The sequence below is a fragment of the Heterodontus francisci genome, chromosome 5, assembly GCF_036365525.1.
Source record: "Heterodontus francisci isolate sHetFra1 chromosome 5, sHetFra1.hap1, whole genome shotgun sequence".
NCBI lineage: Eukaryota > Metazoa > Chordata > Chondrichthyes > Heterodontiformes > Heterodontidae > Heterodontus > Heterodontus francisci.
The window spans coordinates 117,625,779-117,643,808 of record NC_090375.1 but is presented as its reverse complement, the minus strand read 5'-3'; the positions used below and the strand labels follow the sequence as shown (position 1 = coordinate 117,643,808).

At 46.8% G+C, this 18,030-nt stretch overlaps 1 protein-coding gene across 4 annotated transcripts in view; it reads right to left on the bottom strand.

Moving 5' to 3' along the window:
* Positions 1 to 18,030, bottom strand: part of c5h8orf34 (chromosome 5 C8orf34 homolog) — a 567,297-nt gene that overhangs the window by 113,733 nt on the left and 435,534 nt on the right. For 3 of the 4 annotated variants that reach the window (XM_068031961.1, XM_068031964.1, XM_068031963.1), the window contains exon 8: positions 13,555 to 13,690. In XM_068031961.1, the coding sequence (XP_067888062.1) occupies positions 13,555 to 13,690 (136 nt within the window). The remainder of the gene's footprint in view (positions 1 to 13,554; positions 13,691 to 18,030) is intronic. The other variant, XM_068031962.1, reaches the window with a different exon arrangement.

Sequence of the window (18,030 nt, the reverse complement as noted above, 5' to 3'; positions counted from 1 at the left end):
CACTTGATATCACAGGCCTTTGCAACGATGTCTTTATCCATGGAAAGAGCGACCACCTGCACGGACCATCAAAGATGGTAATCAAACGCTTGCATGTAGGTCCTCAGCAATGCCTTGCACACTGTATTTTAAAATGATCTTTGTGGGTTGAGGAGCAGCAGGAATGCTCCTCCAGATTCCACAGGTAATTCTGGATGGTCCTCTGCTTCCCAGGGATTCCCCATCTTCCACCTGTGAAATCCTGCCCCCCCCATCCATGACTTACCCAAGTGCAAAAAGGACAGCCTCTGGGACAGCCTGATCTTCCCCTCTTTTTGGGCTGGCAACTGGCCAGCAAGGTTTAAATGAGGTCCAGTCATTATTGACTGGCCTCCCACAGAGCTCTGTCATTAAAATAGCCGACGTATTTTTGAAAACTATAAATGTGCCCACCTCCTATCACAGTGGCTGGCCTCGGGGACTGAACCTATTGTTCACTCCTAATATTATGTGCTGAAGTCACTAACTGCACCCCCTTCCTCCCACCCCCTCGCACCCCCTTCCCAACTCCTCCCTCGCACCATCTTCCCCTCGCAGCCCTTTCCCCTGCACTCTCTCCCCTACCCCCTGCAGCCCCCTTCCCAGCTCCCCCTCGCACCCCTTCCCTCCACACCCCTCCCCCTCGCACCCACTCCCCCCTGCACTCCCTTCCACCCACCGGCATCCACCTATCCCTGAGCAGGGGCCCTAAAACCCCACTGCTTTGTGGGCGTCTCAGGAGAGACCAAGGTTAAGGGAGTAAACCCTAACAGAAAATCCAGAACGGAACCCCGAAGGCAGTCATGTGTCACCTTTGGCATGTTTCCGGCAGTTCCTGCAGCCATACCGGTGCCAAACGTCGTGCTCTGCACTCCTTTGGACCCCACCAGGAATGCCGAGAGGGGGATTTTGTCGCTTGGGCAACTCACAACCTCCAAACATCTGCCCAGGCATGCGCCATGGAGAGGTCACTCCATAGTCGCCTCACAGCGACCAAATCAACACGGAAGACAGCAGTTACGGGTTATAAGTCCAGCTCAATTGGCGTAGAGATTGGGCGCCACGGGTTGCCTTTGTCGGTGAGAGAGGACATCGCATCTCACTGGACAGCGACCACCCACTTCAAACCAGGCAGCCCGCGGACAGTAAGGTTCTGTCCCGCCACAGTCCACCTGCTTCAATGGGTGCTTGAAGCTCAGGGTCATTGCCTGAAAAGTGGATTGTAACACCACATCAAACAGCATGACAAAAAAAGGAAAGAAGGTACGAGCCCTTGGTTTTGCAAGCTGGAACGTCAGAACTATGTGTCCTGGCCTGTCGGAAGACCTTACACAAATCAACGATTCTCGGAACACCGCCATCATTAACAACGAGCTCAGTTGTCTCAATGTGGACATTGCAGCACTTCAGGAGACGCACCTCCCTGTGAGCGGATCTCTAAGTGAGCAAGACTACACCTTCTTCTGGCAGGCTGGAGATCCTGAAGAACCAAGATAGCATGGAGTGGGCTTCACCATCAGAAACTCTTTGCTCAGCATGATAGAGCCACCTTCAAATGGCTCAGAACGCATACTGTCCATCCGACTGCTCACCGCCTCTGGTCCAGTACACCTACTCAGTATCTATGCTCCAAAACTCTGCTTCCCACCTGAAGCTAAAGACCAGGTCTACGAGTAACTCCATAATATCATTAGCAGCATCCCCACTACCGAACATCTGTTCCTGCTGGGGGACTTTAATGCCAGGGTTGGGGCCGACCATGGCTCATGGCCCTCCTGCCTTGGGCGCTATGACATTGGAAGGATGAATGAGAATGGACAGAGACTGCTTGAGTTGTGTATCTATCACAACCTCTGCATCACCAACTCGTTCTTTCATACTAAATCCTGTCACCAGGTTTCTTGGAGGCACCCAAGATCACGTTGTTGGCACCAGCTGGACCTCATCGTCATAAGGCGAGCCTCTTTAAACAGCGTTCAAATCACACGCAGCTTCCACAGTGCGGACTGCGACACCGACCACTCCCTGGTGTGCAGCAAGGTTAGACTCAAACCAAAGAAGCTGCATCACTCCAAGCAGAAGGGCCGCCCACACATCAACACTAGCAGAATTTTTTATCCACAGCTGTTACATAAGTTTCTAAATTCACTTGAAAAAGCCCTTCAAAACACTCCTACAGGGGATGCAGAGATGAAGTGGGCCCACATCAAAGATGCCATCTATGACTCAGTAATGACCACCTATGGCAAAGGTGTGAAGCAGAATGCAGACTGGTTTCAATCTCACTTTGAAGAGCTGGAACCTGTCATAGCCGCTAAGCGCATTGCACTGTTGAACTACAAGAATGCCCCCAGCGAGTTAACATCCGTAGCACCTAAAGCAGCCAGATGCACTGCACAAAGAACAGCCAGGCACTGCACAAATGACGACTGGCAACACCTATGCAGTCCTATTCAGCTGGCCTCTGACACCGAAAACATCAGAGGAATGCATGATGGCATTAAGAGAGCTTTTGGGCCAACCATCAAGAAGATCGCCCCCCCTCAAATCTAAATCAGGGGATACAATGACTGACCAATGCAAGCAAATGGACCGCCAGGTGGGGCATTACCTGGAACTGTACTCCAGGGAAAATGTTGTCACTGAGACCGCCCTCAATGCAGCCCAGTCTCTGCCAGTCATGGATGAGCTGGACGAACAGCCAACAAAATTGGAACTCAGTGATGCCATTGATTCTCTAGTCAGCGGGAAAGCCCCTGGGAAGGACAGCATTACCCCTGAAATCATCAAGAGTGCCAAGCCTGCTATACTTTCAGCACTGTACGGACTGCTTTGCCTGTGCTGGGACGAGGGAGCAGTACCACAGACATGCGCGATGCCAATATCATCACCCTCTATCAGAACATGGGTGACCGCGGTGACTGCAACAACTACCGTGGAATCTCCCTGCTCAGCACAGTGGGGAAAGTCTTCGCTCGAGTCGCTTTAAACAGGCTCCAGAAGCTGGCTGAGTGTGTCTACCCTGAGGCACAGTGTGGCTTTCGAGCAGAGAGATCCACCAGTGACATGCTGTTCTCCCTTCGCCAGCTACAGGAGAAATGCCGTGAACAACAGATGCCCCTCTACGTTGCCTTCATTGATCTCACCAAAGCCTTTGACCTCATCAGCAGACGTGGTCTCTTCAGACTACTAGAAAAGATCGGATGTCCACCAAAGCTACTAAGTATCATCACCTCATTCCATGACAATATGAAAGGCACAATTCAGCATAGCAGTGCCTCATCAGACCCCTTTCCTTTCCTGAGTAGCATGAAACACAGAAGTCATCGAGGCAGCCAACATCCCCAGCACATACACCCTACTGAGCCAGCGGTGCTTGAGATGGCTTGGCCATGTGAGCTGCATGGAAGATGGCAGGGTCCCCAACGACACATTGTACAGCGAGATCGTCACTGGTATCAGACCCACCGGCCGTCCATGTCTCCGCTTTAAAGACGTCTGCAAATGAGACATGAAATGCTGTGACATTGATCACAAGTCGTGGGAGTCAGTTGCCAGTGATCGCCAGAGCTGGTGGGCAGCCATAAAGGCGGAGCGAAAGTGTGGCGAGTCGAAGAGACTTAGCAGTTGGCAGGAAAAAAGACAGAAGTGCAAGGGGAGAGCCAACTGTGTAACAGCCCCGACAACCAATTTTATCTGCAGCACCAGTGGAAGAGTCTGTCACTCTAGAATTGGCCTTTATAGCCACTCCAGGCGCTGCTTCACAAGCCACTGACTACCTCCAGGCGCTTACCCATTGTTTCTCGAGACAAGGAGGCCAAAGAAGAAGAAGAAATGTATTAGCCATAAAGCAAATCTTGATTTCATTAAAGAATACTACTCTTGAACAGAAATGTTGAGCTTTCAATTAAGTATGTCACAGGATATCAATGTTTGCTTTGTATTTGACAGTTTATGCTTGTACATTGGTAAAAAAAATGTTTTAACCCAGTATGAGATACCATAGCTTTAATTTACTTCTACAGAATCTTTTTTAAAAAAACAGAAAGACACTTAAACTACCTGGTTCTACTGGGTTTAATTTGCAAAAGAAGTAACAGAGAAGCTGTGTTCACAGATGTTAACAAAGAATTCACATTGCAGATTATAAACTCTTTTCCCGATTTTCTATTCATCTGGTTAGGCAGTTTGTCTTTCTTATATGTAAAAAATAATCCCAAAAGAAATAAACTGCAGAGTTCAGTGTATTACTCAAATACCTGTGGTGTCAAAACAGATGCCTGCTGCCTATTATGAGCAAACATTTTGCCATAAGCCCTTTTGATACGCTAAGCTCAATATTCAAATCACTGTAAGCTATTGCTCATCCATTTTACTTAGAAATCTACCAGTCTATAGAGGAAGGAAGCATGTCATGCCAAAACACATTTTAATTACTGAGCTATTTTATTAACCACAGTTTTGAAAGCCTTTATTCATTCTTGTGGAAACTGTCTTCACTTGCAAGTGAAGGTGATTAAGATCAATCTTAAATGAACAAGAGTTTCCAGAATAAAATTAAACTGTAAAACCAAATGTGAAATTTGTAAGTCTTTAATTCATGTTCTTTGAAAATAAGATAAGGCCTGTAAATCAAATCAAATATTTTACACTGAAGATAGTGTAAATGTTTTTTAAATGTCTGATTAATGAAGTGCTGGGAATGCGGCTGACTGTTCACAAGTGACCTGTATTTCCAGCAATGATTATCAGGCTCTGGCATCAGTATTCAACAGAGCATGAACTGAGAAAACTAAACAGCATATTGAATCAAAATTCAAACCTGTTTGTTACTGTATGAAGCAGGAAGAATAACCAGTCAACCAAGGATCGCTGATGGAGATAAGAGTAGAAAATCTTGCACAGAAACTGAGGAACAAAAAATCTTTCACAATAGATTCTGATGGGTGCACCAGAGGAAGTCTTCAATACAACATTGTGAATGTTGCGAAATTTGTAAAACAAGTGAGTTTTACATGACCCTGAGTGACAGGAGGAAAGCGGTATTTATGATATAAAAATGAGCTCAAATTTTAATCTTGACAGACATCAGGGGCAGAATTTTGAAACAAAACCAGAAAATGCTGGAAATACTCAGCGGGTCAAGCAACATCTATGGAGGGAAAAGCAGAGTTGACGTTTCAGGTCGATGACCCTTCTCTCCACAGATGCTGCCTGACCAGCTGAGTATTTCCAGCATTTTCTGCTCTGTTTCAGATTTCCAGCATTCACAGTATTTTGCTTTTGTGTTGTTGTAAGGGCAGAATTTTATCTGAATAGACCTGCACACAGCAGGGAGGCCGGTAATGGGTTGGGAACCCATTTGGAATTGAAGCTGGTCTTGCCATGGCTTGTTAACACAGCATCCCGCTTTCAGGTTTCCCAATCAATCAGAAAGGGCAGGCAGGATGTTGCGCCAGATCTGTTAAAGGAAGGATTTCTATTTAAAGGGATCCAGTCAGGGGCCAGAATGGCTGCAGGAAATCTTTGGTCTGAAAGCTTGTGGAGAAAATGGAAGGAAAATGTGGGAAGGCTGCCCCCCAGTTCTCTGAGTCGCCCCTGGAGGTCATGCTGAAGGCAGTGAGGGCCAGAAGGGACATGCTGTTTCCTCAGGATGGGAGGAACAGGTTAGCCTCACTGATGAAACAGGTGTGGCTGGAAGTAGCACAGGCCATCAGCAACAGGAATGTGCAGCCCAGGACCTGGCTACAGTACTGGAGAAGGGTTAACAACCTTATTAGACCAGGAAAGGTGAGAGGCATAACACTCTCAGGTGTCAGCCATCACTCTGATCTCCTGAGCATTCTCCTGCACAGCACTCCTCTGACCAACACACCTTGAGGTTCCAAACATTCTTTTCTCTCTAGGCATCTCCTCAAATCTCCATCTCAACAGACAACACTATTGTTCTCTCATATCCATCCCTCACAGTCACCCTCCACAAATGTTCTCATTCCATTCTCAGCACACATTCCACTTCTCACACTCATAACCCTCTGCCTCTCTCATTGCAGGAGAAAACAGCCCACAACTCCAGGGAGAGGCAGAGAACTGGGGATGGACCTGCAACCATCGCCACCCTGACCACATTAGAGGCAGATGCTTTGGAGACTGGCAGAGTTGCAAAGACATTAGGGCTGACTGGGGATAGGGACAAAGAGAGAAATATTTAAGGTGGGGACACTATCTGTGAAGAACATGGGCAACAATTATGTTCATCCTGAAGCTTCTAAAATACCATATAAAGTTATTTTTTTTCTTCTTAGTAGCACTCTACCATTACCATCAAGCCAAGGGACCAACCCTGGTTCAATGAGGAGTGCAGGAGAGAACACCAGGAGTAGTGCCAGGCATATCTAAAAATAAGGTGCCAAATGTGGTGAAGCTACAACCCAGGATTATGTGCATGCCCAGCCCATCAGTGCAAAAGAAAAGGCTGAAGCATTTGCAACTGTCTTCAGCCACCTTGTCTCTAAAATTAATTGTGGAGAAAACACTTCAAGCAAGACCATGAACCTAGCAATGTTCATCAATTGTTTGAGGAGTTTACTAAGTCAGTAAAATACATTTAGATAGATCCTTTCTATATATTTTCTTAAAATGCTAAGTGAGGGTTTTTTAAAAATGGAATTGAGGCTTATTGAATACTCCTTCAGGCCTCACTAGGGAGCCTTTGCCCAGTCTTCCACCTTCCTGATCAGCTCCCCTCACAACTTACTTGGGGCCCAGCCTTGGCCCTCTGCCACCAAGTTTCCACTTCCACTTGTGGGTAGTAGTGGATCTGAATCTGGCCAGGTTTGGGCGGGTCACTGAGAATATTTATAGTAATGATGACTTAATATTGGTAAGGAAACTCCAACATGTGGAAACACATCTGTTACTACTGGTCTAGGTAGAGCCTCCTCTTCTGTGACTTATTGCACAATGCCAGGTCTAGTACAGCCTGATCTCTGTTTGGCTCCAGAACGCGCTGTAATAAGAAACTATCCCCAAAACATTCTATGAGCTCCTCATCGAGGCTACCTTTGACCATCTGATTCTTCCAGTCGATATGCAGATTAAAATCCCCCTTATCGCCATACCTTTCTGACAAGCTCCCATTATTTATTACTTTGTACTCTGTGTTACCGTGTGGTTACTGTTTGGGGGCCTATACACCACTCCCACAAGTGACTTCTTGCATTTATCATTTCTCATGTCTAACTAAACTGCTTCGGGTCACTGACCCGAAACGTTAACTCTGCTTCTCTTTCCACAGATGCTGCCAGACCTGCTGAGTGAATCCAGCATTTCTTGTTTTTGCTTCTATATCCTGGTTTCCTGAACTTAGGGCATCTCTCTCTAGTGTGCTAATAGCTAGTAGCATGTTGGAGTGGAAACCAATCAAGAATTTCAAGAATGTACAAATCATAAATGAACAGTGAGGGACAGCGACCAATAAAAGCAAACCGGCTGTCCACAACATTGTCCAATCATCAGCGAACATCCCCACTTCTGACCTTATGATGGAGGGAAAGTCATTGATGAAGCAGCTGAAGATGGTTGGGCCTAGGACACTACCCTGAGGAACTCCTGCAGCAATGTCCTAGGGTTGAGACAACAACCGCAACCACCTTGCTTTGTTCTAGGTATGACTCCAACCAGCGGAGAGTTTTCCCCCTGATTCCCATTGACTTCAATTTGGCTAGGGCTTCTTGATGTCACATTCGGTCAAATGCTGCCTTGATATCAAGGACAATCACTGTCACTTCACCTCGAGTTCAGCTCTTTTGTCCATGTTTGGACCAAGGCTGTAATGAGATCAGGAGCTGAGTGGCCCTGGCAGAACTCAAACTGAGCCTCGGTGAGCAGGGTATTGCTGTTTAAGTGGCCCTTGACAGTACTGTCGATAATACATTCCATCACTTTGCTGATGATCGAGAGGAGACCAATGGAGTGGTAATTGGCTGGGTTGGATTAGTCCTGCTTTTTGTGGATAGGGCATACTTGGGCAATTTTCCACATTGTCATGTAGATGCCAGTGTTGTAGCTGTATTGGAACAGCTTGGTTAGGGGTGTGGCTAGTTCTGAAGCACAAGTCTTCAGTACTACAGCGAGATGTCATCAGGACCCATAGCCTTTGCAGTTTCCAGTGCCTTCAGCCCTTTCGTGATATCATGTGGAGTGAATCAGATTGGCTGAAGACTGGCATCTGTGATGCTAGGCACCTCAGGAGGAGGCCAAGATGGATTAATGGGTCTGAGGTGGGTCTACCACCTTATTGAGGCAGGAAGTCCTGCCTCATGGAGCTGCCGGCCAATCAGTGGGCCGGCAGCTCTTAGTCCCAGCAGTGCCACCGGGAGCAGTGGCCACTGCTGGGACTGCAGCCCAGCTTTGCAAAGAAGAGGCAGGATGGCCCCAGGAAAAGGTAAGTTTTAGGGGCCTCGCTGAGGGTGACTGGTCAGGCCCTGGCGAGGCAAGTGTGGTCGATTGGGGGGCAGGGGGCGTTTTGGACGCTGGGGTTGGTTGGGGGATCAGGGGCGGCCCTCCGTCGGGCACAGGGTGCCTGACCAGGAGGGCCCCACCGCAAGGTCATCAGAGAGCCGCTTGCTTTTGTCAGGTAGCTTTCCGCTGGTCTGGGCTGCCCAATCGGCCAAGGGTAAAATTCCTGTGGTTGCAGGCGAAGGCCCTTAAGTGGCCGCCAACTGGCTACTTAAGGGTCTTGATTGGCCTGGGGCAGGCGGATCATTTCCTGCTGCCGCTACCCCACGTAAACTGCGGTGGAGGCAGGAGCAGGTCAGGAAGGGCCCCCCCGAACCTCCCCCACTCTTTGGGGGTGAGGCGTAAAATTCCGGCCACTGTGTGGTAGTTCCATCAAGCACTAAATTTTTTAGTTTGTGGAAATTAGAAATTTCCATTGCTATGTGGGAAGCAAGTTGTACTATTTAACATTTCTGGTGTAGACATTTGCACTACGGGAGTGCAGATCAAGTATTTTTGTTCAGAGGTCAGTGTCCCCGTACGATTTTCTATTCATTAATTTTAATAGATAGAGAATCATGCATTGACCTCCAAGTTCAAATTCATCACGTCCAATCCAATTGTAATAAAATAATAGCAAAATACTGCAGATGCTGGAAATCTTAAATAAAAACAAGAAACACTGGAAATACTCAGCAGGTCTGGCAGCATCTGTGGAGAGAGAAGCTGAGTTAACGTTTCAGGTCAGTGACCCTTCATCAGAACTGGAAAATATTAGAAATGTAAAAGATTTTAAGCAAGTAAAGTGGGGCTGGGGCAAGAGATAACAAAAGAGGTGTTGATAGGACAAGGTCATAGAGGATCACTGGCCAGAAGGTCATGCAGCAAACGCAAATGGTATGTTAATGGTGTGCTGAAAGACAAAGCATTAGTACAGAGAGGGTTTTAATTGACAGAAAAATGAACAGCCCTGGCCCCAAGCACAAACATGGAAAAAACAGTGGGTAGGCACAGTAGAAACAAACTAAAATAAAATAAACAAATAAAAAATAAAAAATACTATATTTATGACTTGGAGGAAGGGACAGAGTGTAGTGTATTCAAATTTGCTGACGATACATAAATAGGTGGGAAGGCATGTTGTGATGAGGACACAAAGAATCTGCAAAGGGATATAGATAGATTAAGTGAGGGGGCAAAAACTTGGCAGATGGAGTTCGATGTGGGAAAGTGTGAGGTCATCCACTTTGGTAGGAAGAATAAAAAGGCAGATTATTATTTAGATGGAGAAAGACTACAAAATACTGCAGTACAGAGGGATCTGGGTGTTTTCGTGAATGAAGCACAAAAAGTTAGCATGCAGGTGCAGCAAGTAATTAGGAAGGCAAATGGAATTTTGGCCTTTATTGCTAGGGGGTTAGAGTTTAAAAATAGGGAAGTCTTGTTACAACTGTACAGGGTGTTGGTGAGGCCACACCTGGAGTACTGTGTACAGTTTTGGTCCCCGTATTTAAGGAAGGATATCCTAGCATTGGAGGCAGTTCAGAAAAAGTTCACTAGGTTGATTCCTGGGATGAAGGGGTTGTCTTATCAAGAACGGCTAAACAGGTTAGGCCTTTATTCATTGGAGTTTAGAAGAATGAGAGGTGATCTTATAGAAACATGTAAGATTTTAAGGGGGTTTGACAGGGTAGATATTGAGAATATATTTCCACTGGTGGGGGAATCTCAACTTATGGGAAAGAATAAGGGTGCACACATTTAAAACTGAGATGCAAAGGAATTTCTTCTCTCAGAAGGTGGTGAATCTCTGGAATTCTCTACCTCAGAGAGTTGTAGAGGCTAGGTCACTAAATGTATTTAAGGAGGAGGTAGATAGATTTTTGAAATCTCGGGGAGCCGAGGGGTATGCAGAGCAGGTCCGAAAGACGAGTTGAAGCCTGGGACAGATCAGCCATGATCTTATTGAATGGCGGGGCAAGCTTGAGGGGCTGAATGGCCTACTCCTGCTCCCATTTCTTATATTCTTATGCTCTTAAAGATAAAAATGGGGGCCCATCATACTCTGAAATTATTGAACTCAATGTTCAGTCAGTCAGGCTATAGCGTGCCTAATCGGTAAATGAGGTACTGTTCCTCGAGCTTGTATTGATGTTCACTGGAGCACTGCAGCAATCCCAGGACAGAGATGTGGGCATGAGAGCAGTGGGGTGTGTTGAAATGGCAAGCAACAGCAAGCTCAGGGTCATGCTTTCGGACTGAGCAGAGGTATTCCGTAAAGCGGTAACCCAGTCTGCATTTGGTCTCCCCAATGGGCGGCGCAGTGGTTAGCACCACAGCCTCACAGCTCCAGCGACCCGGGTTCAATTCTGGGTACTGCCTGTGTGGAGTTTGCAAGTTCTCCCTGTGTCTGCGTGGGTTTTCGCCGGGTACTCCGGTTTCCTCCCACCACCAAAGACTTGCAGGTTGATAGGTTAATTGGCCATTATAAATTTCCCCTAGTATAGGTAGGTGGTCGGGGAATATAGGAACAGGTGAGGATGTGGTAGGAATATGGGATTCGTGTAGGATTAGTATAAATGGGTGGTTGATGGTCGACACAGACTCGGTGGGCCGAAGGGCCTGTTTCAGTGCTGTATCTCTAAATAAAACAAAATGTAGAGGAGACCGCATTGTGAGCAGTGAATACAGTAGAATAGATTGATAGAAGTACATGCAAATCGCTGCTTTCACTTGAAAGGAGTGTTTGGGGCCTTGGATAGTGAGGAGAGAGGAGGTAATTGGGCAGGTATTACACCTCCTGTGATTTCAGGGGAAGATGACGTGGGAAGGGGACGAGGTGGTGGGGGTAATGGAGGAATGGACCAGGGTGTCGCGGAGGGAACGATTCCTTCCGAATGCTGACAGGGGAAGGGAGGGGAAGATGCGTTTGGTGGTGGCATCATGCTGGAGGTGGCAGAAATGGCAGAGGATGATCCTTTGGATGTGAAGGCTGGTGGAGTGGAAAGTGAGGACAAGGGGAACCCTGTCGCGGTTCTGGGAGGGAAGGGAAGGGGTGAGGATAGAGGTGCGGGAAATGGGTCGGACAAGGTTGAGGGCCCTGTCAACCACAGTGGGGGGGAGTCCTCGGTTGAGGAAAAATTAAGACATATCAGAAGCGCTGTCGTGGAAGGTTGCATAATCAGAGCAGATGCATCGGAGATGGAGAAACTGGGAGAATGTAATAGAGTCCTTACAGGAGGCAGGGTGTGAAGAAGTGTAGTTAAAGTAGCTGTGGGCATCGGTGGGCTTATATTGAATATTAGTAGACAGCCTATCCTCAGAGATGGAGACAGAGAAATCAAGGAAGGGAAGGGAAGGGAAGTGTCAGAGATGGACCATGTAAAGGTGAGAGAAGGGTGGAAATTAGAAGCAAAGTTGATGAAGTTTTCTAGTTCCCGGTGGGAGCAGGAAACGGCACCAATACAGTCATCAACAAAAGAGTTGGGGGAGGGTGCCTGGGTAGGACTGGAACAAGGAATGTTCGACATATCCCACGAAAAGACAAGCAAAACTAGGACCCATGTGGGTACCCATAGCAACACCTTTTATTTGAAGGAAGTGAGTGGAGTTGAAGGAGAAGTTGTTCAATGTGAGAATAAGTTCAGCCAGGTGGAGGAGGGTGGTGGTGGATGGGGACTGGTTGGGCCTCTGTTCAAGGAAGAAGCAGAGAGCCCTCAAACCATCCCGGTGGGGGATGGAGGTGGAGAGAGACCAATTGTAATAAAGCTGGAACTGCAAAATTATACAATATACTCCATGTTATGCTATATTCATGGTTTCCATAGGTATACTCGCCACTGGTATCAGACCCACCGGCCGTCCATGTCTCCGCTTGAAAGACGTCTGCAAACGCGACATGAAGTCCTGTGACATTGATCACAAGTCGTGGGAGTCAGTTGCCAGCTATCGCCAGAGCTGGCGGGCAGCCATAAAGGCGGGGCTAAAGTGTGGCGAGTCGAAGAGACTTAGCAGTTGGCAGGAAAAAAGACAGAGGCGCAAGGGGAGAGCCAACTGTGTTACAGTCCCGACAAACAAATTTTTCTGCAGCACCTGTGGAAGAGCCTGTCACTCTAGAATTGGCCTTTATAGCCACTCCAGGAGCTGTTCCACACACCACTGACCACCTCCAGGCGCTTACCCATTGTCTCTCGAGATAAGGAGGCCAAAGAGAAAAAGAGAATATGTATACTTCAATGGAAACAGTCAAATAAACAATGTTTGACTGAAAAGTTATTTTATAATGTAAGGATTAACCTTGAGTTATTCATGCCTGTCTTTGCCTGCTTTACAATGATACAGTTTCACTGTTGTTTCTTCGAATGGTATAAAACTCATTGGCTTCTTTTCATAAAATTACATCACTGATGTCATGGCATTCCTAAACTTGCAGTATAAATATGATTAAGTGTACAGTAACATAACCAACTATCTGTGGTGGCTCAGGAGGAGACTGGTGATGTTCTTAGATAAGTGTGGAGATGAACTAGCTCTAGACAGGATTTAGGTGCTGGACTGCCGATGATACTCCATAACTAAAAAGGATCAAATTGAAAAGGAAGACTAGGATGACTACTAACTGATTGTAGAAATTATGTTAAACCAGTATTGGGATTTCAAAAGGCCAAGATCTAAATGTTAAAACTTCAGTGTTTGGAATCATTTAGTCTCTGTGATATTTTCTCACTGTGGTATCTGAAGTTACTACTCATGGATGCCTGTAGGCCCTACACTGTAGAAATAATACTGTAACAGAGTCTCAGCAGATGGGCTTTATGGTAGCAAAGCTAGCAGAGCTAGGCACTTTATAGCAGTGAACTGTGTAGAGGTGAAGATTTCTTGTTTAAAAATATAACCTGAACATTCTGATGCAGTTTAACGATGTGCTGCTCTAAGTACAGAAAGCAGAATGACTTCTGTACTTGGAATACAGCGAGAGTAGCTTTACAACTGATTAACATTTTGGCAGTGATAATGTTGTATTGGTTCCTACTATACCTGGCACACCTCGAGCAGATATTGAGTGTAACTTTGGCTTGAGGTTCTGCAGAGTATAGACTTCGACCTTGGCTAAACCTGTTACCAGAAGGCACATGGTCAGTAATGCCTTCCATCCTCAAATCATCCAAGTCCTCTGTAATTTAAACAGAATTTAATGAATGATCTGCTTGCAGATGAAATATGATAAAAATACAATAACAAACAAGTGAAGATTTGATGATTACACTTATGTAATTTCATTGAGTTAACTTGTCTTGTCAATAATGCAATTTTTTACTGGTATCTATACACAAAATCCATTGTACATCAGATTTATATCACTGCCTAAAATTCATGTTTGAGAATTAAGAAAAGACACTCCGTCGTCATCAGTGGAAGCCAAATTTTACTTCAGGGATTTAAATTCTTTATAACTAAGAATAATTCAAGAACATTGGAGATTAAATTCAACAATATTGCCCCTGTTTTACCATCCTAATTGGGCACTATGACCAACTTAGCAGTGGGACAGCCAGCACCCAATCTGTGCATGGGTTTGGGTAACTGTTAAATTTGTCAGGCCCATTTTTCAGGCTTCTCTGGCAGCTGTCTAAAGGACGAATTAGGGCCCTACAGATGTAAATGAGCAGACTAATGTCTATTTTCGTTTCCTTTGTGGAAATTGATTGGTAATGAGCAGAGCAGAAGTCAGGCCGGCTTTGCTTGGGTTTCTTCACCGGCCCTTGCAGCCACCAATGAAAGGTAAGTTTATTTTCTTTAAAATTCAGAAATTGCAGCTGTGGATCCAGGAGGAACGCGTGTGTTCCCTGACCACACAGCACTTCTGATTGGCGTCACCACCCCATCCACCACCACCAGCACCCCCACCCTCCTGCCCTTTCCCACTCCATCCCCATGACTTACAATAATCTTTAGAAAAAGGGCAGATCCATGTGGACACAGAATGGATATCGACAGCTCACCAAAATAATGATAATGAGGCCCAAGGACACATTTGAGTTGGCCTGGGTCTACCTGTGTGTATTGTTCACCATAACCAATTTCTACCTGGTTATAACTCTCCATGTTAAATTCTATAGCATAATTTGACCAGATCTCTTTGAATACCATCACTGTTCTGAACATTGATCAGCTGACCGCATGGTTTAACGTTTTCAAATGTTATAACATGACTTAAAGTAACCTCCTTCTAATTTATTATGAATAGACCACAGTACAGACTCTTGGCTGCTGGCGAGAGAATCAATGGCATCACTGAGTTCCGATTTTGTTGGCTGTACGTCCAGCTCATCCATGACTGGCAGAGACTGGGCTGCATTGAGGGCGGTCTCAGTGACAACATTCTCCCTGGAGTACAGTTCTAGGTAGTGCTCAACCCAGCGGTCCATTTGCTTGTGTTGGTCAGTGATTGTGTCCCCTGATTTAGATTTGAGGGGGGCAATCTTTTTGATGGTTGGCCCAAAAGCTCTCTTAATGCCATCATACATTCCTCTGATGTTTCCGATGTCGGAGGACAGCTGAATATGACTGCATCGCTGTTGCCAGTAGTCATTTGCGCAGTGCCTGGCTGTTCTTTGTGCAGTGCTTCTGGCTGCTTTCAGTGCTATGGATGTTAACTTGCTGGGGGCTTTCTTGTAGTTCAACAGTGCAATGCGCTTAGCGGCTATGACAGGTTCCAGCTCTTCAAAGTGAGATTGAAACCAGTCTGCATTCTGCTTCACACCTTTGCCATAGATGGTCATTGCTGAGTCATAGATGGCATCTCTGATGTGGGCCCACTTGGTCTCTGCATCCCCTGCAGGAGTGTTTTGAAGGGCTTTTTCAAGTGAATTTAGAAACTTATGTCACAGCTGTGGATAAGAAATTCTGCTAGTGTTGATGTGTGGGCGGCCCTTCTGCGTAGAGTGATGCAGCTTCTTTGGTTTGAGTCTAACTTTGCTGCACACCAGGGAGTGGTCGTTGTCACAGCCCGCACTGTGGAAGCTGCGTGAGATTTGAACGCTGTTTAAAGAGGCTCGACTTGCGACGATGAGGTCCAGCTGGTGCCAACGACGTGATCTTGGGTGCCTCCAAGAAACCTGGTGACAAGGTTTAGTGTGAAAGAATGAGTTGGTGATGCAGAGGTTGTGATAGATACACAACTCAAGCAGTTTCTGTCCATTCTTATTCATCCTTCCAATGCCATAGCGCCCAAGGCAGGAGGGCCATGAGTCATGGTCGGCCCCAACCCTGGCATTAAAGTCCCCCAGCAGGAACAGATTTTCGGTATTGGGGATGCTACGAATGATATTATGGAGTTCCTCGTAGAACTGGGCTTTAGCTTCAGGTGGGGAGCAGAGTGTTGGAGCATAGATACTGAGTAGGTGTACTGGACCAGAGGCGGTGAGCAGTCGGATGGACAGTATGCGTTCTGAGCCATTTGAAGGTGGCTCTATCATGCTGAGCAAAGAGTTTCTGATGGCGAAGCCCACTCCATGCTGTCTTGGTTCTTCAGGATCCCTACCCTGCCAGAAGGTGGTGTAGTCTTGCTCCCTTAGAGATCCGCTTGCAGGGAGGCGTGTCTCTTGAAGCGCTGCAATGTCCACATTGAGTCTACTGAGCTCGTTGTTAATGATGGCGGTCTTCCGTGAATTGTTGATTTGTGTAAGGTCTTCCGACAGGCCAGGGCACATGGTTCTGATGTTCCAGCTTGCAAAACGAAAGGCTGATACCTTCTTTCCTTTTTTGGTCATGCTGTTTGGTGTGGTGTTGCAGTCCACTTTACGGGCAATGACCCAGTGATGCCATTGATTCTCTAGCCAGCGGGAAAGCCCCTGGGAAGGACAGCATTACCCCTGAAATAATCAAGAGTGCCAAGCCCGCTATATTTTCAGCACTCTACGAACTGTTTTGCCTGTGCTGGGACGAGGGAGCAGTACCACAGGACATGTGCAATGCCAATATCATCCCCTCCATAAGAACAAGGGTGACCGCGGTGACTGCAACAACTACCGTGGAATCTCCCTGCTCAGCATAGTGGGGAAGGTCTTCGCTCGAGTCGCTTTAAACAGGCTCCAGAAGCTGGCTGAGTGTGTCTACCCTGAGGCACAGTGTGGCTTTCGAGCAGAGAGATCCACCATTGACATGCTCTTCTCCCTTCGCCAGCTACAGGAGAAACGCCGTGAACAACAGATGCCCCTCCGAAGAAGGGTCACTGACCCGAAACGTTAACTCTGCTTCTCTTTCCACAGATGCTGCCAGACCTGCTGAGTGAATCCAGCATTTCTTGTTTTTGTTTCAGATGCCCCTCTACGTTGCTTTCATTGATCTCACCAAAGCCTTTGACCTCGTCAGCAGACGTGGTCTCTTCAGACTACTAGAAAAGATCGGATGTCCCCCAAAGCTACTAAGTATCATCATCTCATTCCATGACAATATGAAAGGCATAATTCAGTATAGCGGTGCCTCATCAGACCCCTTTCCTATCCTGAGTGGCGTGAAACAGGGCTGTGTTCTCGCACCCACACTTTTTGGGATTTTCTTCGCCCTGCTGCTCTCACATGCGTTCAAGTCTTCAGAAGAAGGAATTTTCCTCCACACAAGATTAAATGGCAGGTTGTTCAACCTTGCCCGTCTAAGAGCGAAGTACGGAAAGTCCTCATCAGGAAACTCCTCTTTGCTGACGATGCTGCATTAACATCTCACACTGAAGAATGTCTGCAGAGACTCATCCACAGGATTGTGGCTGCCTGCAATGAATTTGGCCTAACCATCAGCCTCAAGAAAACGAACATCATGGGAAAGGACGTCAGAAATGCTCCATCCATCAATATTGGCAACCACGCTCTGGAAGTGGTTCAAGAGGTCACCTACCTCGGCTCAACTATCACCAGTAACCTGCCTCTCGATGCAGAAATCAACAAGCGCATGGGAAAGGCTTCCACTGCTATGTCCAGACTGGCCAAGAGAGTGTGGGAAAGTGGCGCACTGACACGGAACACAAAAGTCCGGGTGTATCAAGCCTGTGTCCTCAGTACCTTGCTCTATGGCAGCAAGGCCTGGACAACGTATGTCAGCCAAGAGCGACGTCTCAATTCATTCCATCTTCGCTGCCTCCGGAGAATCCTTGGCATCAGGTGGCAGGACCGTATCTCCAACACAGAAGTGCTCGAGGCGGCCAACATCCCCAGCATATACACCTACTGAGCCAGCGGCACTTGAGATGGCTTGGCCATGTGAGCCACATGGAAGATGGCAGGATCCCCAAAGACACATTGTACAGAGAGATCGTCACTGGTATCAGACCCACCGGCCGTCCATGCCTCTGTTTTAAAGACGTCTGCAAATGAGATATGAAGTCCTGTAACATTGATCACAAGTCATGGGAGTCAGTTGCCAGGGGATCGCCAGAGCTGGCGGGCAACCATAAAGACGGGGCTAAAGTGTGGCGAGTCGAAGAGACTTAGCAGTTGGCAGGAAAAAAGACAGAAGCGC